This window comes from Lonchura striata, chromosome 2 (genome assembly GCF_050655825.1).
Source record: "Lonchura striata isolate lonStrDom1 chromosome 2, ASM5065582v1, whole genome shotgun sequence".
NCBI lineage: Eukaryota > Metazoa > Chordata > Aves > Passeriformes > Estrildidae > Lonchura > Lonchura striata.
The window spans coordinates 117065306-117088953 of record NC_140704.1 but is presented as its reverse complement, the minus strand read 5'-3'; the positions used below and the strand labels follow the sequence as shown (position 1 = coordinate 117088953).

Genomic DNA, 23648 nt, shown 5'->3' with positions numbered 1-23648 from the left:
TTTAGTGATAGTCTTTAGGAACATATTTCTAAATAATTTTTCTTTCTGGTCATCAACATATTATTAAAAAAAAAAAAAAGAAAGAAAAAGAAGAGTAAGAAATTAAGAGTAAGAAATTTTAACCACATTACAAGAAATGTTCCTAAAAAAATTGTATTTGGATTCTGGATTATTTTTACCTCCAGAAATGAAAATACCTAACTTTGTCCCTTATATGTGTTCTTGGCATTTCTTTCCCTCATTATATTTCTCACCATTGGTGTGAGATCAGTACTTCACTTTAAAAATGTTACCGTAGACTAAGCGAAAAATTCAGTCAGCACACATATACACATACAGACAATGCTTTCAGACTTATTAAAATTTTTATTCTCTCTGACTTTATTCTCTTTTTATTTGGTAAAATCTTACATGACTTGGTGAAAAGAAATATCAAAATATGAGTATCAAAACCACTGAAAATCTTGCTTTGAGGTTATAATTTACTGTAGGGATACGTACACAGAGTATTGTATCACCTTGGGGCATGACAACAGCACAGTCCTGTTCATTGTCCTTAGCAGAATCTGACTTCAGCTTTGACGTTTGTGGCCTCTGTTGGAGACTTGAGAATGGATTTCTGTGCTTTAAAAATCAGCTAGGTTTGTTCTTCTGACTGAGTTCACTAAGCTTGTGAACTTCAGGAATTCACAAATTAAAAAAAGTAGAGAAAATTTATTCTTTTTCCAGACCTCTTAAAATCAGGTTAAGTTTGTCCTAGTGAAATGATTCCCTGAACTTAATTTTGAAAATCAGGTATAACTTTAAGTCAGAAACTCACAGTGCAGTGATAAAGCTTATACTCTTTATCTCTAGATAAAGTGGCGATTTCTATTCCTCTAGCTAGTTATGTGAAAGGAAAGAGTCTGACACTCCAGCAGTGTGAAACCCACTCCAGGAAAGCCACGCTTGTATGAAGATTACAATGGAAATTATAAAGTGCGTAGCTCTTACATGAGCTCTTTCCAGGAGATGCATTTCACTTTCACCTTCACTTTTATGTCGGCAGCACTGGCTTCCCTAAGCCATAGTTTATTTCATAGTAATGTGATGTAAAACTATCCTACCCAGATAGTAGTGTCAATTTAGTTTCTGAAATTCAAATTAAAAAATGTGCAAGTAAACTGACATAGTTGCTATTATTATTATTCTCATTATTATCATTTATTGCACATGCCCTATTTTCAGCTGTTAGTCATATTCTTGGATGCTATTATAACATCAGTACATGCACATGTGCACAGACAGACTCCAGGCACACAAAAAACCAAACTCAGAGCCAAATACTGATTCTCTCACTCAGGGAAGTATTTCCAGGTGCTGCTCTCGAGTCTGTTAACTGCAGTGGGGTGGTACAAACAAAAGAAGTACCACTTGGTTCCTGCAGCCAGGAACTCTGAAACAGTTTGCTCAGAAAGTATGATTGCTGCGATTGCACCAGTAAATTAATCTGGAGAAACATGAATACCTTGTAGCAGTTAAATAGCAAATTATTATCATTTCAGCCAAGCAGAATTTGGAGTATTGTCATTGACTCCAGTCAGTTTTCTGTGATCTACTTGTAGTCTTACACTTAAATCTCAATAAACATTGAAGAAAAAGTAGAGGAAAGATCAGAATGAAATTCACAAAGTCAGACAGAGGGCATTCATAAACCTCGGGGGATTTGCTGGAACATGTTTTCACAAAATAATTCAACATCAGTATCTTCAGTAAATTTTGAGATCATGGAAATGGAGTATAACTGAAGCAGAAAGCATTTATTTCTTAGCCTACTTGCTTAATTATTTGGGACTGCAGAGATGCTGCATCTCTGTTCTTGTGTTTTTGACTATGTATTTCCCACTAATTCCTTTAGAGTCCATTAGATAGCTTCAACTAATTTTGAAAAGAAAATGTTTAGACGAGTTTAAAATCCATCAAATCAGAGAATCTATATATAAAACCCAGAGATTAAGTGGACTTATTTCCACTGTTCACTTCCCATTGTTTTTGTAAAGCTTGCCCTTAAAAATTATGGGACTATAACTCCCAATACAATTTTCCTGGCAAAAATTTTATTATTTCCATGGTCCTGATGGCTAAAAAAATTAGCAGTGATATTGTGTGAGTATTTTGTGCAGACATGACCATTCTATTTACCCCTTATGGATTCTTGACTCATATGTAGTGTGAGGAAGTGTGACCGTCCCCCAGGTTTGACAGCATGAGGCACCTTCCAGAATCCTTCCAGCCTTTACAGACACAACAGTAATAATATATGTCTCAAACTGACACCTTCACAAGTACCTCTAAAATATTGGCTAGAATTTATCAGAATTTAATCCTTTTGTTGTTCCATGGGCGATTTGAAAGTTTGAATGCTTCTTGCTGGCCATCCTTTGATGTAATTTCATGTAAAATTATCACTATGTAGATGAAAAACAGAAGTGAGAAACTTCATTCACTTTGTATCAGTATAAGGCAGTCTCTAAAAGAACTACCAAAGACAGAACATTTAAATTTTAAGCAAGAGAAGGTTTTTATTTTGCTGACACAGTTTAGCAATTTCAATTTTATTCAGTTACTTTTGTATTTCAAGTTAATAATACATAGGACTATTTTGTAAGTTAGGATGCATTTTGTGCAACACAGACATGATGATTACTTTGATATGTGTATGCACCATAAACTGTCCTATAAATTATAGGTTTGAGATGATAAAAATATATCTCATAGTGTGAAACTTTTACAAGGAAAGAAAATCAATTGAAAAATCACCTGCATTGATTTTATCATTGTTTTTCACTCTTTGTGCAGTTTTTAAATATTCATCACAGTGCAACCTGCTGTTTAGACCAAAGTAACTGCTGTTCAGTAGAAGCAGTGGGCACTTTTTGTTTCATAATTAAAAGAGCAGCACTGTGATTGGTGTGGTATTTATTATGAAATGATGACAAAGGAGTACCAGTGTTTTTAATAGTTTTAGCTTACCGGAGCTGTTGTTAATTTTGTCTGTAGAGTTGCAGGTGAAATAATGCACAGTGGATAAATAGTCTATATTGGTTTAACTGAACATAATATATAGTGTGTTCTGGAGTTGTTTGTCTCAATAGACTATAGTAATCAAAAGTAATGAACCTATTATGTGCAGGACCTTGGAGAGCATAGAATGGCAGTAAAAGTGTGGCACATAAAAGGTTTATTAAAGGAAATTAAAGTCCATCATTGCCACACCTGCTCCCCTATTATAAGTCTATGGCAGGTCAGTGCCTTCAATCACAACTCAGCATCAGAGAACAGAGCCATGTTTCCCATTACCATTGCAGTCACATTGCAAAAACTCATTCTCCAGCTTTTAAGGATAGTAACAAGTAAAGGCTGCCATCAGCCCCACTACATAAATAGAAGCTCCTCATGTTTTTCCCTGCTAATAATCAATATAGGATGTAAGTTTAAACAGAGAAAAGGTATAATTGTCTGGCTTTGATGTGCATTTTCATCCATTTATATTTTCATTTCAGACATCGCTAACCTGTGTTCTAGAATTTCACTTCTTCAAGTCCATGAATACCCTTTTTAAATATTTGTGTTCTCTCCTTCAAAATGGTATTTTGATTCCACTGTCTGCTTATAATATTAAAATGTTTATAAAAACAAATAAACTCCAGGAAATTAGAGAAATGCTTTTTATCCCCTAGAAAGGCTCTTTACTCTTTTTATTTCTCAGGTCAATCTTGTCATATTCTGCAATGTTCTTTCAGATAAGACCTTCAAAACATCTCAGTAATCTGAATCATATTGAGCTAAAAATAAAGCATACTCAGATCTTCAAACTCTATAAATGGAAAAAGTCACAAACAGGACTTTGTGCATCTTTCCTCAGTTCAACACAGTTTAGCTGATCCTCAGAAAGAAAAAGTGAAATAATTGACAGGATCTTCTGTTGACATCAGTATTCATCTTGTGACATTTTTCAGGGAGACATGCTTGGCAACTTCTGGTCTCCACATCTAGCTATCATCCAACACAGTTTCATAAATCAGACTCTGGTGTCTGCAAACTGCTCTGCAGAAGCCCATGGGAGTTGCTTTGTCTACTGTATATTTGATCATCACCATTTTGCAAACAGGAAAACTGAGATTCAAGTCAAAGACAGATAGCAAGGCTCCTTCATAAACTGAAGAAAAATTCCATAGTTCCCAACATTTTGCTTTGACAAAAATTACATAGTTCCCGATATTTTGCTTAGACAAAAAATTCCTGGTGATAGAATTTCTTATGTAAAGTTTGATAAAACTTTCTTATATAAAAAGTAAGAGCTACTTTTAGAAAGGAGTTTGCATTCCTGGATATGGTCAAAATTGTACTGTTGTACAACCTGCTATTTGTCACTGCAGTTCTCCACACCACAACATGAAATCTTAATCCCTTTGAATTTCAGGGGTTTGCAATAAAATCCATGGATTGAAAGCCTGCCCCTATAATTATGTGTCTGGGCCACATCCAAGACCAGAAGGTGAATATTTCCAGTTTGGGTTTAGATGTAGCCAAAAGTGTAGTGAGAACAGCTGATCTTGAAAGGATTCTCTTATTTCAGTTAGAAAACTTATGATATCAGCTGACTTCTGGGGGGATCTGGGATTTGATCTTTTGATTGTTTGGATTTCTTTTTTTATAATGTAAAATACAAATCTGGACAATACATTCTCCAAGAAAGCCCCCTATAAATCTATAATTCACTGTCTCTTCAAGCAGAACTTCTTAAAGAAGTAGTTGATTACGCGTTGAAGAATTTCAAAGCTGTATATGTGTTATGCATTATCAAGCAAGCTTTCATGTTTTAAGGATGAAGTTGTCAGAAATGCAGGCTCCAACATAGCTGTAGACCTCAGTTACAATGAAAATTGTAACTACTGGTAGTCACAGCAGATTTCTGGGACCTTTTTTTTCAGGAAGTGGATGCTGAAAGCTGCACTCATGCTGCATTACTCTTTCTAACCTTATGCCTGCAGATAACACCTGTAGACCTCATCATTAAACCTTACAGAGTCACTCATAACTATCACTTTATTAAACAAATCTGCATCATTAAAGGTATCTCCTAGGTATTTACTAGATATTCACAGATGGCTTTTTATCTCTTTGACAAGATTAATAAGGCATGATTATTCTTTTTTTTCCTATTACTGTCTAGCCTTTGGAAATGTGAAAAAAAAAAAAAGGATTGGAGTGGGGTTTTTCTCTCAATGGCAAAAGGTATGAATTAAAGACCTTGTGTTAATATTACAGATGGATGCAGATGGGGAAAATAAAAAGCTGCGCACACGCTCCAAAGGAACCAAGGGTGAGTTAGCAAGCACGCTCCACGACCCTGTGCCCAGAACACCATGAAATATCATAGTTCCTGTGCACAGTCCTTAATGTGCACTGAGAGACTCTGTAGCTTCCTTACGGCTGCTTTTTTTAATCAAGGCAGGACACAGACTGCTGGCATTAAGAGGCGCAATGTTATTAGCTATGGTATAAAGAAAAGCCAAAAAACCTACTGATGTTATTGTATTTGAGTTATTTTTCAAAGAAAATAAAGGCCACATTTTTACTATGCAAAAAAATCCCTAACAACAACAACAAAAAACCCCTAAAAAAACAACAAAAAATCTCCACAAAACCAAAAACCCCAAAATTATTTTCTACAGAGAGTAGAGTTGACAACATTGAATGAATGCTTTAAAAACTGTATATCAAAACTTTTTCTCATCCACCTGAATGTTTTTCTGTCTATTGCCATTAATTATCTATAAAATAGTTGTGTAAATGGTCCAGAAGTAAATTTTCTTTAATCAAAAGCTGCAGGTGTATGTGGCAGAAGACAATCTTGTGGATTTTTTTGAAGTATTGGTGCTCATGTTTCATTTGCAAAGTTATGACATAGTTGTATTTCCCAGATATTACTCTCTTTTTGTAAGGAACAGATGGAAATGCAGTACCAAGAGATAAACAGGCCCTTAATGATCTCAACATCTGGAAAACATGATTGACTAGCAGTACAGCCCTTCCAGGAAAATAACTTTTTATTTTAATTCATAACACTTTTTGTGACTCTTGATAATAAGTGAAAATGGATATACTTAAAAATAAATGTCAAAGTTTTGCCTGCCCTGTGAACACTTTTGCTTATTACTATTTTCAGAGGCACAAAGCACCCATCCTTCACTGTAATTTAATGAGAATTGTTGATTCTAAAGATTTTGCAAAACAGACTACTAGTATTCGTTGTCATAACTCACTATTTTGAATTGTTGATATTGTGCCTTCAGGTTCAAGTTATGGTCAGAATGAAAGATTAGAGTGGTTTGGCATTAATTCTCTATTTTAAATGAACAAAGGGGCAAAAAGTGCTAGACATCACTCAGGGAGACAGAGGTAAAGCACTGAAGTACTGCAGACTGACTGCAGATAAGGGGATAAATGCAGACAAACCTTTCTAAAAAACATAATCATTGTCATATCAGAACTTTGATGCAACTCTCAGTGGTGATCACTGAAATTAATATAAAGGTCATGTTTATTTCAAAAGTACCAAACAGAGAACTTGTAAAGTCTCTGAATAGGGAAGTTACTCACATCTCAGAATTAGGGCATGTCTTCTCTGTTGGTCAAGACTGTGAGTTAAAAGAATTTGGCTGGCATAGAAATCTTCAGTTGTAATTAGTAGGGGTTTCATGCTCTTTCACTCAAAATGCTAATAACACATTTTTATAGCTTATGGGCTTCTTCTTTTCTCCATGTTTTTAGACGTGTGCATATACTCTTATAGCAATTAATATATCAAGAACCTTTTTCCCAGAAGTGGAAACGACAAAAGTTGCCTCTGCATTATGAGTAATCCTTAGAGACACCTGTTGGCCTTGTTAATATACTGTGTACTCCTGTGTGGGCAGGAATTTGTAGACACCAGACTTTGCAATTCCCAAACTGATTTTAAATTCTGAAAAATAAGAGATTTTGCATTCTATTTTCAGGAAAAACAAGGGTCTTCACTTTTAGTTTTATTTTTATTATTTTCCTTATTGTTCCACTGAACATCATATTCCAAGTTTCATGCATCCTAAAATAACTGTGACAATTACACATTCATTCAGCATTTGTCACTAGTAGCTACAATCCTATGGTTAGCATGAAATAACCACCTGTGTTTTGATAGCCACTCCTCTGTCATTACAGATAGGCAGGTGCAAGGCTGCAGAAAGCAAAAATCTGGAAGTGTAAACTAATTAATTCTTTCCTGCTTTTATTAACAGTTCAAGTGGACTCTATAGCTCAAGAGCTCAGGTAAGAATTTTGTTTATTTTTTCAGTTTTATTTTCTTATCTTATTGAAAAATTTATACCACTGCTACTTCTATAAAATAAAGAATGAAGCAAATGTATTTTGTAAAACTCTAAGATTGATCTGAAAAAGGATAATTTATATGGGTTCACTTTTTAGATATACAAAAAAATAAGGCAAAATGTTAGCAATAATTATGCAAGCATAATCAAAAGTAATGTGAAGTGGGCAGGACTCTGGTATGTTGTTTTATCTTCAGCCTGTGTCAGGGCATGCAACAAAATAATTTCTGGTGAATCCCCAGCTCTTTAGTCTTCTTTTTCCTGTAATACGTATTATAGTATTTCAATATCTGAACATTATAAGAGATATTAATATATTTTACTAGATGGTTTTATAAAAGAGATCTGTATACTCCTGTAAATTCTAAGTGCAATAATGGCTTATTCTTCCTTGAGTATTTGTTGAGGTTTCATAATTTATGGAAGTAGCAGGGAGTATTTCTCGAACTTGCACAAAGGATCTCTATCCACTTAAAACCATACACTACATAAATATATTTCAGACTGCAAATATTCTAGTAAAATTTCAACACAACTACTTTAATATACCTATGTATGCACCAAATCCTAATAAGAGATCCAAAAGCTTAGATTAAACTATGGAAAGACTGGCAGATTTTTCTGTACCAAATCTTCAAGAAAGAAAATATTTAGAGGTACCTACAAATTCTTAGAGTTATTAATCAGAATTACAATTCACTACATCTTCAGTGTAATACTGAAAAAAAAAAATTGCAGAAAGATCTTTAGAGTTTTTTGTAAATTAACTTATATTCCCTATACTTGCTTTTCATCACTTACTGAGCTGCTTGCTTCATCATACCAGGCATCCAAAATATGTGCTTGTGGGTTCATCCAACTAGGGAACAGAAACATCATTGTGTGATTTATTTGATCAACCAAAAAATGCCCAATCTCTTAAAATAGGACATGAAATATTTACAGGAAGTTATTTACAGTGAAAACATACAATATTTTAAGGTTTTGTTTTATAATAAAACTGAGGAAATTATAAGCTTCTTATAGCTACTCCATGAACAGAAGTGTAGGCTAACTTTTTGGATAAATTATTCATGGTGAGTCACTCATTCAGCTCTGCTGTGAATCTCATTTTTTGTATGGCTTCAGTTTCCTGAGATTTAGTGCTTCTCCTTTTTTCCTCTGTGCATTGCTAATTTATGCACCAGAAGGATGCATTAATCCGAAGAGGCAGCCATCCAAAAAAAGGGATGGTCCATGTGTTCCTAGGAGAAAAATGTTTGAAAAATAGAGGATGTGCAAGTTTCTGCAACATCAGGGAAGCTGTGATTTATGTATTATCGATTGCTATAGTTTTCCCAAGCAACTTTATTTTTCCCTGTGAAATATGTGTTGCCTTAGGAACTACTGTGCAGCAGATCACTTTGTCAGTGATGTGGACTACCTCCATAAGGAAACATACATTGGTTTAAAACAGTGAGCTAAACAGCACAAAAGAGCATTATCCAGCCCTTAACTTGTTTTTTATAATTTCTGCTGTACCAAATTCCATACTGGGTATCTCCACAGTCAAATGACTGGTACACAAGTCAGGTGATCAACTTCTGTGGATCTCCTTGTCCATGAAAAAGTAGAGGAAGAGAGGCAGGGACTGCTCTTTGGAAATGCAGCCATTGGACTGCATTCCTGTCAGTCATACCCATATTATTGTGGGAAAACTATTGAACATTCCTCAAGAATTAAAGACTGAAATAGTTTGTTTTGTTCCCCGGATACGGATATTGGAACCACTGTCTTTTCTGACCAAGGTTCTAAATGCTGTGTTGGCTGAGAAATTTAAATCCATGCTTAATTAATTTCCCCTTTTCCCCTGGCTTATTCTATCTGACAAAGCACTTTTGCACTCCTTATTGAGTTTCTGTTATGAAGTGCCTTGGGATACTTTTACATGAAAGACTCTACATAAGCTTACATGCTCATTTTGTATTATTATTAATTTCATAACATTGATTGGTTCTAGAGCATTTGTTATCCTTTCCTTATTCTGTAACTTGTGTTTCACAAAAGTAGAGAATAAAATAAATGAAAAGCAAAACAAAGAGTTTGAATGACTGAATAAATTCAATAAAGCATGAAAATTTTTCTCTTCTAAATTTCAGGCATTGAAATCTTGCTTTATAGAATTCAATGTCAAAAAATCTCTTGATTTCAAGAAAGGCAAGATTTCACTAAGAAAACTGGCTAATCTTATCATCCATCTTCTCCTGAAAAATACGACCACCTTTCTGCATAAAAAAAGTTTATTTTTAGAAAAATATTATCTTAAGAGACAAGCTGGGTTTTAGATTTTTTTTTTTTTTTTTTTTTTTTTTTTTTTTTGCTTAGTAAAATAGCTAAAAATTCTCTTGCACTGGCACAGACTTTTCAGGGAACAGACTTTTCTTTCAGGTATACACAACGACTTATGTGTCAAACTTTCACTTATTTCATATAACCATATGGCCTAAGGAATCCCAAATTTCAGTGAAATATAAATAATTTTCTTTATACATAAACACTATTAACATTTATGTGCAATTAATTCAAATATATTAGTGTTATTTTAACAGTATCTACTGTAGGTACTGTAGTTTTGAAGCATAGTACACTAAACTTAATAAGCCTTTCAAAACAGAACTGTTACTTCTTGAAGTGTTGATCATTTATATGCTCACAAAAAATTTAATTTTTTATTTAGGAATGTAATGGTATTTTCATTGGTAGCTAAGCTACCTTAAGAAAAGATTAAGCTTTTTGTCACAAGCTAAACATAACAAGCAGTGTGTGGTAGAAGTGAATGTTGAAGCCAGGAGATCTCTGTTCCATACATTCAAGTTTGAATCTGACACATTTTGGGCATAGAAGCTCTGTTGTATCCATCTTCTGTGAGAAGCAGAATGAAGAGGTCTTCTCTTAGACAATTTTGTCATGGACCACTGAAAGGACCAGGGCCTTCAGCTGTGTTCAGGATTAGAATGGAAACCAAAGTAAAGTGAGGAATATTGGAGTGATGTATTCTCATTACTGTGTTTTATTTAACAGATGGGATACAGTACAATGAACCATCTGTAGGTTATGGAGTGGCATCTGGGTCAGACCAAGGAAGAGCAAATTGGATTGATCCAAGCACAGAATTGCAAAAGAATAGATCAGTTTGGCTAAATCCATATCTGAATAGAAGGGGTATCTTTTCTGAGTTAGATACAGGTGAAACCAAGTGGTTTGGGCTTCAGTCATTGATGATTAATGTAGAGTCCACGAGGTGTTTCAAATCATGGAGAACAGCATTGCTCTTTGGTGGGAGTAATTAACACTTCCCCTTACTTTCTGCATTGCTGCATCACTTCAAAAGTAAGGAAAATTACTTTGTTTTTTTTATCTGGAAGTCTTGTTCCATGGTGTCTTGGTTTGAAAAGACAGGAGTCTGTGAAGGAAGGCAAAAGCCTCCTGTGAAATGAAAAAGGTAAACCCCCTCCCTCCGAATTACCACAATTTTAAAAAAAAGCTCTCAGGCAAAGATATGGGAATGGGAATAACAGTTCTTTACTAGGAGAAAAACTAAATAAAAATAATAATATTTTAAAAATGTAATTAGTACAAACAAAACTAGTGATGGAGTCAGAAACCTGACACCCTGAGGCATCAGGGTGTTGGTAGTAGTCCAGTTAAAATAGTGGCAACTCCTCCTGGAGTGGCAGATGAAATGATGCTGAAGTGGTGGTTTTCTCTGAAGGTCTGGTAGTAGTTGGGCCTGGTCTTCCTCTGGAATTTAGCGGAGAAGAGAGCTGCTTCTCTGGGAATCCAGCGAAGTGGCTGCCAGTGTCTCAAAAAGTGCTGATTTTATGCAGGAAAGAATGCTTGGCTCCTCCCCTCTGGGTGGAGCATCTCACAATGGGAAGATGTAACTTTACGGGTCATGCAGTGAGTCATTCAATGGTCCATTTACAGAAGATATCTCCCCGGAGAGAGACATTGTTCCTGGAAGAGATAAGAAAACTGCCCAACCTCCAACAGATGGCAATAGAATACATGCTTATCTTACAAGCCAGGACACATGGGTTGTGAGAAATTTTAGATATTCAAAGAAGTTGAATTGTTCATTGTGAATGTACAGAGTTATGAGTATCTTGAATACTTTAACAGAGAGATGACTATCAGAACAGATCTATCTGGATGTCTCCTTGTTAGAAGTTGCAACTGGACAATTACCCCTTTGATTAGGAGGGTGAGAAACCAGCACAGCAACCCTGAAAGCAATGGAACTGAAGTGGCTCAGAAAATCTGTGTTACTAAAATGTTCCTTAACTTTACCTGTAATGTTTTAAGAGGTACATTAATATACCGTTGTATACAAGTATATGACAACATGCTAAAAAGCACTAAACTAACTGAAGTAGTTATTCCTCATTTTACATTACTGAATATTTTCCTGGTTTCCTTTAGGAACTTTTAAATTACATGTATGCAATTATAACTGAGCTCTGTTTCCAACAGTATTAGAATGAAGGTAGAGAGTTTGGTAGATAGAAGGGAATTTGGCTAGTCAGGAAAACCTTATGGCATGAAAGAAAACGCCTGTTCATGCCTAGCTGCATTTAGAAAAGACTGATTGGCAACTGTTTTTCTGAACTTCATATAGTAGGCAGATTTGTAAGAAATATTTGGGGAAAAAAATGCAGTAGTATAGCAGATGACTGGAGGAGGTGAAGGTGATACTTAGCTGATGGAAGAACTGGGCAAATGAAGAAAAATCACATAAAATAGCTCCAAGGTGTTTCTCAATAAGAACTGAGATTATGGTTGATTTGTGTAGCTATCACCTTCACAGTTATGTTATCCCACAGCACGGCTTAGAAATAAGACAGAGACTGAGAAACCTGTTTGTTCCTAGCTGGCATATGGAAAACCTGTCAGGTTTGTCCTTTGGGCTTGGCTTCTGTTTCCACAGGAGCTGGTCAGAGACTGATTTTCTGGTAACTGCTGTAGAAAAGCACGTTTGACATAATCCTGAATAAGCACATTTGGAAAAGAGACTGAGGTAGACTCTTGCATTTCCTGGTGTCTCAGCTGTCTCCCACTGGCAGAAAATGTGGGACCCTCACAGTCCTTAATGCGCTTTGCTGAAACAAATTGTATCTCAAAATTCAAACAGACTCAGTAGTAAATGTTAAATGAAGATGGTCAATAGTTATAGCTACTGCCAGACATGTCTGAGCTTCACAGAAAATGTTTTTTTTTTCAATTTAAGATTGGATGTTGACAGCATACCCTTCCAGTTCTCCTCCCCAGTGCTCCCCATGATGTTAACTGGCTGGGGCAGAGCTGTGCCATCTTGGCATTTAAGTATTTCTCCATGATATATTGGATTAAGCATTCCACCTGAGTCAAAGTTCTGTATCATGCTGTTTCTATTGATAACTGGCCTTCAATTAAACAATAGGCATTAATATTAATAGTAGCTATTCCCAAGATCTGCTAATACAATGAGTTAGAATATCTGCTGCTTACTCTTTAGCTTGAAAAAGGAACTTCCTCCCTGCCCTAAACATTGTATAAATTGAAATGGTTATGGGGTGCTGAAAATATTAACCTCTGTCTCTTACTCCATGATTTCTGGTACAAGCCAGTCTGTCATGTTATTATGAATCATGCTTTCTTAAATTCACATTAAATCTTGTTCATTTACTCTTCTTTTCTGACAAGATTATTAGGTTCCTCAAGAACTTTATCTGATGTTCTAGACCTTACTCTCCTCAAAGAATCTGTTGAAATCTGTGTTTTACACTAAGGAAAAATGATTTTGTAGTTGATGTTTGATAGAAAACATTGAACAATCAAACAGAAACACTGAAAAATCACTGTGTGGTGCCATTTACTGCAAGGCAAAGGTAAGTATATAGTCACAGTATATTGTCACAGTCATAGTGACAAAAAAAGTGTTAGAACTCACCAATCCTTACTATATCCTGTATGTTAATGTTGTCACCATAACTAAAAAAACAAACATTAATGAAAATTGTAATGGTAATCAAGTTTATAGTCTGTTATGTCTAAGTTCCTCCCTTGTTTCCTCCTTCTCCCAGTCACCCTCTAATTAGCCATCAAATTGTGAAACCTACAGTGCTGTCATCCCTCCTCTCCCTTCACTCTGTCTCTCCATCTCATTACTTTTCTTCCTTTCCTTTTTCTAGCATTTGAATGAGTTGATGGACTTCAGGCTTTTAAATTTTTTAGAGTACTGGGTGCTTTCATAATTCAGAACCAAGTTGTTCTTTCAGTACTCTTAAACCAGCAATCAAGACAAGAGTTAACAACGAAAAACACAGAAAGAAAGTCAAAATGTAAACATTTCCACTTCAAGTTTTCTTCTTTCAACATTAATGTGAGTGGGTTAAGGCTTGCATAAAATATTTGCAACTTGTGTATAGAGAAGATCAGATAATTTTTTTCACTCTTATTAAAATGTCACTGTTTGAATGTAAAGTATTAAGGTAATAAGAGCTACCATTCTGTTTCAATAAATGATAACGTGGTTCTGAGTGACCACATTTTGCAGGTAATCTTGGGGTTTACATTTCTTTGATTTAAATATTCAGTGAACTATTCTGAATAACTACTAAGATTATTGAAATAAGAACTGTATCTCCAAATTCTTTTGAGACAACTGTGGTTGGAGCTGTTAATTATGATTAATTATTTGCTTAATTCCTATACATGTTCAAACCTTTTGATCTATATACTGTGACCTCTACCTTTTCTTCCTGGATTTACTTAGAATTTTTAGGCACAGCATTTCATTTTCAGATTTCTATTTTAGCTTGCTTTAGTTGATACATTATGTGCATTTGCTTTATAGGTGACTTTTATAGCTCTGTTTAACATCAACAGCATTAGATATATTTCTAACATATTATAGGCCTCTTTTGGTGTCTGCTATGTTGATTTCTAGCCAAAATCTACAATGTCTCTTTTCTCTTATTATTATATTGATTGTGGTCTTACAAATTTTTTACCTAAATCCCCCATTAAATATTAAAAAAGATAATTATAATTTCATTTATATTTGTATTTTTCTGGAAGAGGTTTTCTATAATATATGTCAAAATTCACATCACTTTATTGTGGCTGCTAGATTGAGATAGATATTTTCAGGTTTCCTCTACCTGAGATCTAGCTGTATCTTAGAATGCTCCCTGCTTTGGACTAAAATTTTTAGGATATTTAATATATTACACGAGTTGTTGTCCTCCCCATCTCAACTGCCGTGCTTATCAGCACATAGTAAATGTTATCTTCTCAAACCTACACAGAAATTCAGGGTTGCATATGCCTTCATGCCTTCTGCTGCATGACAGAATGCATCAGAACATTACAGCCCCAAATGTTCGTTTCCTCTTATGGCAGATCTTTTCCCTGTAGATGACCACAAGCCACACAGAGATGGAAATGCCAGCCTGTAACTTCTGCCTCATATATATCAATCATGAGTTAAATATTATGGCTAGCTGAATTGCTGCCTCTGACTGATGTCAAGGGTTGATTCAGCCAAGCAAAAGTGAGCAGAAACAGACTGTGTACAGCCTGGAGATAGCAAGGAAAGGGAAAGAATGGAGCCATGGGACCTCCTGCTACATTAAAGGGAGGTACTGGCTGCTGACAATGAGTTGCTTACAGTCCCGTTCTCTGTTGGGAAAAAAAAAAAAAACCAACCAAAAAACCCACCCACAAATCTGATTTTCTTTGCTTCTTCTTTAACCAGACTGGAGTTACCAATATGCTTTTTATTTAAGCATTTACTGGTGCTAGCAGGCTGACCACTTGTGTGTGAGGCTTTCTGGATGCAAAGGTTGTGTGGATGATCTGTAGATTTGCCTAGAAACTTAATCCATTCTAAGCCAAATTCTTGGCCTGGGTCCCACTGGAATTTATTGACCTACTGAACCTGGACAGATTGAGTGAGTAAATGAAAAAGAGGCTAGGGAGGCTGGATTTGGCCCAGATCTTGAGCATTCATTCATATTACTGACTTTAAGAATTTCTTGAGCTCCACAGGATAATAACTAAATTTTCTCTAAACTGGCTCTTACTAAAAATAACTTACCTGTTAGAAAGGTATATAGCCATATAACTTTAACCATGTTGAGTTCTTGATTTATGGAATGGCACTCTGAAGAACTCACCCATTTCGTTGACATAGTACTTCAAATTGAGGGTTTAAATGTAATATTTTTAATATGTTCTGAATATTCTTATGATCCTACAAGCTTGTTAACTGAAAACAAAAAAAAATAGAGACATTAAATCCCTGTTGTCTTTCTCTGAGTTGCCTTTCTTTTGTGGAAAATCCTGATGAAATAATAAAATAAGTAAAAAAAATATATATTTGAAAAGAGAAATAAAAAGCCATTTAATTAATTAACCTCTTGCAGCCTCAAAGTTTTGTCCACAGAGGCAGGAGCTTGAGGCATGGGTGAATTTCACCATAACTGCATATATTTTTCCTCTGTTACTGCTAACTTACCATTGTTCCACTCTTTTTACATGTGTCTTTCCATTTGCTCAATCATTTCACAGTCCAGTTGTTCTTTTTGGTCAGGTGGCCTGTAACATTCAGTTTACTGCCTGAAACATCTCCAAGCTCAGTACATAATGACTCAACACCATTACCCATTTCTCCCCAGCCTCTTCTTATGGGGTCTAATAAATCCTCTTTTACCAACAAGGCTATGACAGTTTCTTTGCTTTTCTTAAATGTCTTTTTAAAATAAAATACATTTTTTAATATCTTGCTCTAGCTAGCTTTCAGTTATGATACTATATTTTCTCCACATTATTATTTGTCCAGTTATGCTCTTTTTTTTCTAGCTAACACTTCCATTTGTGTATATAGAAGACATTTAATACCCCAAAGATACTGATCTTGTTTTTCTCTATATTAGTGTTCATAAATAAAAATTTCCCTTTTATCTTTTTCTCATCTATAGCTCATGTCCATTCCTTTCATCTTGGTCCAGCCCTGGACTGAACTTTTCACAACTCTCTCATTTTATAAAAAAGAGCATTGCATAAAACTTCCATAGTAGTAGAAGGTTCTTTAGCCCTGCAATGGTTGTTACAGGGCACAGGAACAGCCTCCGTCCCTTTCACAGACACAATTTGTAAGCCAAGTGTGTGGGTTACAAAGGGATGACATTATTTTTTTGTGTGTTGTGTGTGCTATTTAAAAATGAGAATCAGCCAGATTTTCTTTAGTTACCATTGGAGTAAGTCCTCCAAGCTCTAAGTTTCATTCTCTTTGTCCAAATGAAGAGCAATTTTTTCCAACACATTTTATTGGTTTATGTTCTTACCATTTTAATGCTTTAAAATGTTGATGGAAGAAAATGCTTTTTAATGCTTTTTACCTGATTAATTCTTTCACACATGTATTTTTGAGGAGTTTCCAGCTGGAATGCTTTTCCAGATTTTCCTCATCTCCTAGTCTGAATCAGTAAAATACAATACACTCAGTCATGGAGTCCAAATGTCATAAATTATCTTAAATAATCCTGTAGCTTGGTTAATTCTATAAAATAAAAGAAATCATTAATGCCAATAACTCTGTCTCCAGATGAGCAGCTGGGGCAAATACATGTTTAACTTCTTGTCAGTGATGAAAATTCAATGGTTCGTTCCATGACTAGCCTTCAAAATTTCATCTCTAAAATCTCATATCAGAGGTAAGGCATGCCCTTCTTTAATATTTTCACAGAAAGCCATACATTTTTATTTGCATAATGTTTGAATATTTTTAACAATTGTAAAAATGATTTAAAATAGCTAGAAAGAAAACTCTTGTTTTCTGATTTAATTTGATCTTAGACTGCTAGTGAATTTTAGCCCAAACCTTGATGGCAATTTTCTCAGCTGCCAAAGTCTTACTTCTTGAAGTTCTTCAGGTAATCGATGTATGGCTACCTATAACTTGTAAATCAAACAGTTGTTTGTGGACATTTGCAGTTTTCCATCACTTGACAGTTCACAAATCTTACTTTTACTTATTTTTAGTAGGAAGAATGGTGATTTTTTTTATCCCTTGCTTCACCATATTCCACTATTCAGGAATAAATTTTTGTACATACAAAACCTCTATAAGCATAATTTCATATCCCGTTGAGTAGAAAGATGTTTGGAATTGAAAAATTCATTGCAGGATAGAACATCAGCATACAGTGCAGTAGAAATCATAATGTAATGAATTAACATTATTATTAATCCATACAGAAAACAGAAGAGGAGGTACTGAAAGACAAATCCTTCTGAGATTGAGAGTTGAAGGGTGCACAAATGGGTTGAAGTTATTACAGCCTTTTCTTAACTGGCATTCTCACTGATGAAAAGCATCTCAAGTATCTTTCTTAAAAAATATAAAAGGAATGGGTCAAGAAATACTTCTTTGTTACACAAGTAATTTTCTTTATATGTTTTGAGAGAATTTTCTTAATTTTAAATCCAGCAAATATATGGATTTTAGAGTGGGTTAGAGTAAGCAGAATTACTGTTTAGTGTCATTTTTTCCAAGTGTCTATAAGTCTTGTAAATTTTATGTTTTAGTATCCATGACCCAAAGTGATGCGTTTTCTTTCTTTCTTTTAGAAAACATTCAAATATATATAATATTTTTACATATATATATATATATATATATATATATATATATATATATATATATATATAATCTGTGACTAATCTATGTGTCTTAAAGTCTCTAGTATCTAGTTTTCTGAAGTTCTGGAGCTAGAATTTGGTTTTTTAATACAGTTAGATTTTGTGAATTCTTTCATATTCAGTAAGCAATGTCATGGCTTGGCATTGAAAACACGACCCTAAGACTCGGCTTTGGAAAAATTCTTGCAGACCCAACTGGTGCTGTGGATTTTCAGACTTTCTGTGGAGACTCTGACTTCTTGGAACTGTTAATGCCATATTTCTGTCTGTTATCCTGTTTAGAGAAACCTGAGCTGACAACACTTTCACCCTCACTGAGCTACAAGATTTACATACACTCTTCACAAACAATGAGAGTTAATTTAAAAAATGGAATATAAATCTGTTTTAACCTGAAGACAAACCACTGAGTCATAGTAACACTTCCCTTCCTTCCCAACCTCTGTTGTCCTTCTGAAGTTACTGTAATTAGCAGCACCTGTTTGTGTTTTCAATTGCAGTGATGAGATTACCAGCACTCTTTTTTGAACTTTGACATTACAGATCCTTTTATAAACCTTTGTTATTGATGGTTGATGCAAATTATATCAGCAACGTAATTTGAACTGACATGTGATCCATCCTAGGAGCAGATCATCCCTGTGTCCAGTGCTAGTAAATTCTCTTAATCACCATCCGTTTATGAGGAACTCAAAATTTTTCTGTGATTTTAGGTGATCAGATATTTTCACTGCTGTAGCCTAAACCCTAGGAAGCCCTTGTGCTAAAGAATTAGACAGAATCTAGTTCATCTGTGGTTTAGAGAACAAAATAATATAAAAGAGAGACTAAAATGGGGAGATGTTCAAAATTAACTTCCTCTTAGATACTTCTGATTCTTAAGATTAGAAGCAAGTCCAACCGTAACAGGCACTTGTATGTTACTGCCTCATTTTTGAGTGGCAAGTGTCCCTGCATTTTCAAATACCAACTCTTCCCTTGTATAAGGAAAATATAGTATTTGACTACATTGCCTTAGAGCATCTGAAGGTTTGGGGAAAATAAACTAACCAAAGTCTAAAGCATCTGGCAATATCTTTAACCAGAATATGATTAAGGAGTAGCTAGACTTAACTTCTCTGTATAAATCCTAGTGTGAGGTTAAATGCTTCTGCACATCAGAAGATGCTGTCTCCTATAATTGTAATTCAATAGTTAGGCAGTCAAAACCCAATTCATGTTATGACTTTAAAATTATTTTCTTCACAACTAAAAAATTACACTAAGTTATCTTGCACAAACTCACATAAGATATGGGATCCTTACATAGTAGAAAATAAATGTGGCTTGATATTCAAAGGCATTTATTTTCTCTCTTGAATCTTATAAGTGTACATGAGTTGTGGTGTGTTCTGGTCTCACTATTTTACATGGCATACATTACAAATATTATTAAACGCCACTTTTCAGGCTGAATGTACCCCTAGTTTTACCAACTATGGCAATTCTTTTCTCTGTTTTCATGCTTTGCCGATCTGCAGTCTACTGTGAATGCGAAAAAAATCCTCAGAAGTCTGGGTGTCTTGCCAGCAAATTAACTACAACAAATCCTTGCTAGCTACAAAATAGTTAAAGGTCAGGTTGAAGGCTTGACAATCACATCACTTAGATGAACCAAATAGAAAAAAACCAACAAACAAAGCAAAACAAAAATTCCCAAAAACTCCAAACAAACAAAAAATCAACAAAACAAACTAACTACAAAAAAAATCCCCCTCCCAAAAAAACCCAAAAACCAAAAAACAAACAACAACCAAACAAGGTCAGTTTTTAAGAAAACTTTTTTGTGTTGGGACTGCTTAAAACATCTCTCTTTCTTCTGAGACTTTTTTTTTTTGTGATGGGGATCCAATGGGCAATGCTGCCTGTATACTACCTGTGTCTGCAAGATGTGATCTGAAAAGAAAGGAAAGAATGACCCTCTCCCAGAATATATTTAGATATGAAATATCTATGAAAATTCGTCTTGGGTTTTTTTTCATTATATGCAGCCAGGTCCTAAATGTAATAGATTTTAACCTTTTGGCTCACAATATGATAATTGACACAAGACAGATTTTGGTAACTGAATCATTGACTACAAAAAACTTAGCTCATTGTAGATAATACAAATTTGATTTTTTATCCATAAAATTTAAGCACTTTAAGCAATTTAAGTTAAACTGGGAAAAAAAAAAAAACAACAACTATGCATTGGCTTTGGGCTCATAACAAAAACAGCTTCTCCTGTTTTATGAGCCTTGGATTACCAAATAACCTTGACAGCTGAATCAGTGTTCCATGACAACAAGCAGGCCATTGATAAATAGCAACAAAACTATTAGATGTTGAATTTAAGAGATGAGTAATAGAGAAGCTAAATTATAGGTTTATCACTTGACAAAGTACAGCTTGACAAATCAGTGATAACCTACATGTGAGTCTATGTATGAATGCACACAAGGATAAGAGAGCAATAGGAACTTTTAAAGACAAAGGTGAAATTGGCATGACATGAATGTTACAAAGGCATAAAAACATTCTTTTCATACTACTAGAATTCATGTTTTCCATTATCAAATCCTTAGCAAATCATATGTATTTGAAAAAGCTGCCACTTGTGAATTTTTTTCTGGTTTTATTTAAATTTTTCATTTTAAGTACTGAAAGGTAGAAAAGAGGAGGTATTTCTGTTATGTGCTAGAACTTTAAACTGGTTCCTGCAAACTAATAGATTACAATTAAAGCTCAAAACCAGCAGTTTAAAGGACCAAAAGCAAGAGCTGAAAATTCTTTCCCTGGAGAATGGAGAGCAATTTGAATTTCCTAGGAAATAAGTGTCAACTATGTTTGTCAACTTGCTGTAATCAGAATGGTGTCAGGAATGATTTTACTGAGTTGAATCTTATGTATTTTTAAAAAAATATGGGACCTATAGAGAAAATTTGGATGGGTGACAGCTCATGTACAGAAAAAGGTAAAATAAGGATGAGCTAATGCATCAGTCTTTCATAGAGGAGAAATTTTCTAGCATGAACAATGTGCTCCCAGGAAGATCTGTGGGCTTCCTGTCCCAGCTTGGATGCAGCAGCTTTTGATTTACTGCTGTAAACTGTGGTGGTTCTGTTAGGTGGGATCCTCGTGCTCTCACTCCCCAGAGCAGAGATGCAGGTGGCAGAGGGCAGCAGTGCTCCCACACTGGTTTTGACCGTGGTCTGATGACATCTCAGTTTGACTCTCAGCCGGTTGTGTTGAAAAACCAACATGTTGAATAAATGTTATGCCAGCCCACAGTGTGAGACATGTAATGTTACGTTACTAGAAAAAGACTGTATTCAGTGAGCAACGAATTTACCATATTGTCACTTGTCACGTTTTCCCTTAACTTGAGGCTAGTCAAATCTTGACAATATTCAGACAAATTACATGATTAAGGCTGAAGAAATGCCATTCATAAATATGAACTAAGTAACTGTATTTCCTTAGAAACTATGCATATTTTTGACACTGCATCCACCTCTGTTATGTGTTAAATGGGCATTATTTCCAGAGGTACACTGATACTACTGTGTTTCTGACCTTTATTATGACATTCATGTTATCCTTTATTCATAAATAGAAATATCACAGTAGCCATATTTTATTCAACTACAGCATATGCTTACCATCCCATATTCCTGGATTCTAGATGCCCATAGCATTTTAGTGTTCAGAAGATTGAGGATATCTAGTGTTTGAGATGTATATGAGGAAATTTTAACATTCCCCCTAAAATGCAGATCTTTGTATTTACATGTCCTTTATGTTTGCAGTGAGGTGCTTCATGTTTGCCAAAAAGGTGCATAGCCAAAAATGGGTTTTGTTTTGCTTTTTTTTTAACAAAAAGCTCAAGTTAGTCATATGCTTTCATCCAAAACATTCAGAACCTGAGCCAATTCAGTGCGCATAAGATACCTTGGAAGGATGAATTTATGCTGTTGAGCTTGTAATATGTGTAAATGTGTAACCAATAAGAGTTCTCTTCATACATGGCTTTTTTTTTTTTTTTTTTGCAAATCTTGCAGCTAAGTCTGTGAGCCAAATGCAAAATCCAACACCTGAGGGCATCGTGCAGATTTGTAATGCACCCTGGGGGTACCTAAGGTTGAGAAACCATTGAGTGGATTACACAGATCCATATATACGTTTTTTTAATCTCTGACAGATATAATACGAGCAGTTTTGTTCATACTACAAAAAAAATCTTACTATACTGTGTGAGAGAAATAATAAAATCGTGTCAAATCACTTACATGAAAAATTATTAAGAAAAGAATGTTGAAGATTCCAGCCTCTTTAGGGAAGTGTCTTATGCTGTAACGCCTACATGCCATTGAGATTTGTACAGTGACAAAGGTTTGGCTAAATAACTGTAGAACCAAGTGAATATTCAGATCAATATATGGATCTATTAGGAGCTGAAAAAAGTGTATTAAACCTGCTAAAGATCTACCTCTCTAAATTTCTGCTATTCTTACTCCTGTCAATCATCTGAAAGTTAGGCATCTGAACTGGGTAAGACCTTTCCCAGGGAACAGCTCCCCTATTTTATCACATAGAAATTGCTTCAAGTGAGATGAATAGCCCTTTGCAGGAGCCTTTATTCAATTTCTTTACAGAGACCTGAGTAGAGCTTAAACCTCCAGTCTTTATGGCTGGAGTAAATTAAATCAAACCAATGCTCAGGACTAATATTGATAGAGGGAACTGTGTTGCAAAATGTTATCAATATACGGTGTGTTTCTCACAGGTTTTATGCTGTTGAACTCAACATGTGTAATTGGATGTTCATACTGATGTAAAGGCTAAGGACCAAAGGCTCAGGGTTTTGTAATACAACACGTGGTATTATTTTCCCTATAGCTGTTTTCCTGGATTAGCAACACAGGCTACAATTTTGTTTATCTTTTCCTTAAGGCTGTTGGGTTCTGTTTTTTTTGGTTTTATCTTACTCCTCATTCCCCTTCCCCCAAAAAGATTCTGGGATCAGTGAAAAGAAATGGGACTTCCCTGGAGCCTGGACTTTCAGCACCTGAGCTAAAATTAAATATCTGCTAGGCACAATTTGCTGAAACTGCAAGTGATTTAACAATTTGTCAATCCTCACTTTTATACTTAGAATTAAACTATAAGGTGGTATTTTTTAAACAGTTTGCTCCTTACTTCTCCCATTTTTTCTCTGTCCCTGGCAATTGATCATTGCAGTGCCTACAAATGCTCCATGGCAAAGAAGAGAAAAGCTGAAGATCAGATATCAGGTGTTCCCGTCAACAAAAGGAAGTCCCTGTTAATGAAACCCCGCCACTACAGCCCCACCTTGGAATGCAAAGAAGAAAATGAAGACAGGACAGAGTTACAGGAAGATATCAGTGTCCTCGAAAGCAGCTCAACTCCAGGTAGTTGCTTGAGCTCCACTTGAACTTGAAATGCCACAGGAAAGGAGATGATAAAAAA

General features: G+C 35.0%; 1 protein-coding gene across 10 annotated transcripts in view; it reads left to right on the top strand.

Annotated features, from left to right (window-relative positions):
* Window positions 1-23648, top strand: part of ST18 (ST18 C2H2C-type zinc finger transcription factor) — a 169320-nt gene that overhangs the window by 95488 nt on the left and 50184 nt on the right. For 9 of the 10 annotated variants that reach the window (XM_021555702.4, XM_021555709.4, XM_021555707.4 and 6 more), the window contains 3 exons: window positions 5311-5365; window positions 7323-7353; window positions 23400-23590. In XM_021555702.4, coding sequence (XP_021411377.3) covers window positions 5311-5365; window positions 7323-7353; window positions 23400-23590 — 277 coding nt within the window. The remainder of the gene's footprint in view (window positions 1-5310; window positions 5366-7322; window positions 7354-23399; window positions 23591-23648) is intronic. The other variant, XM_031504030.3, reaches the window with a different exon arrangement.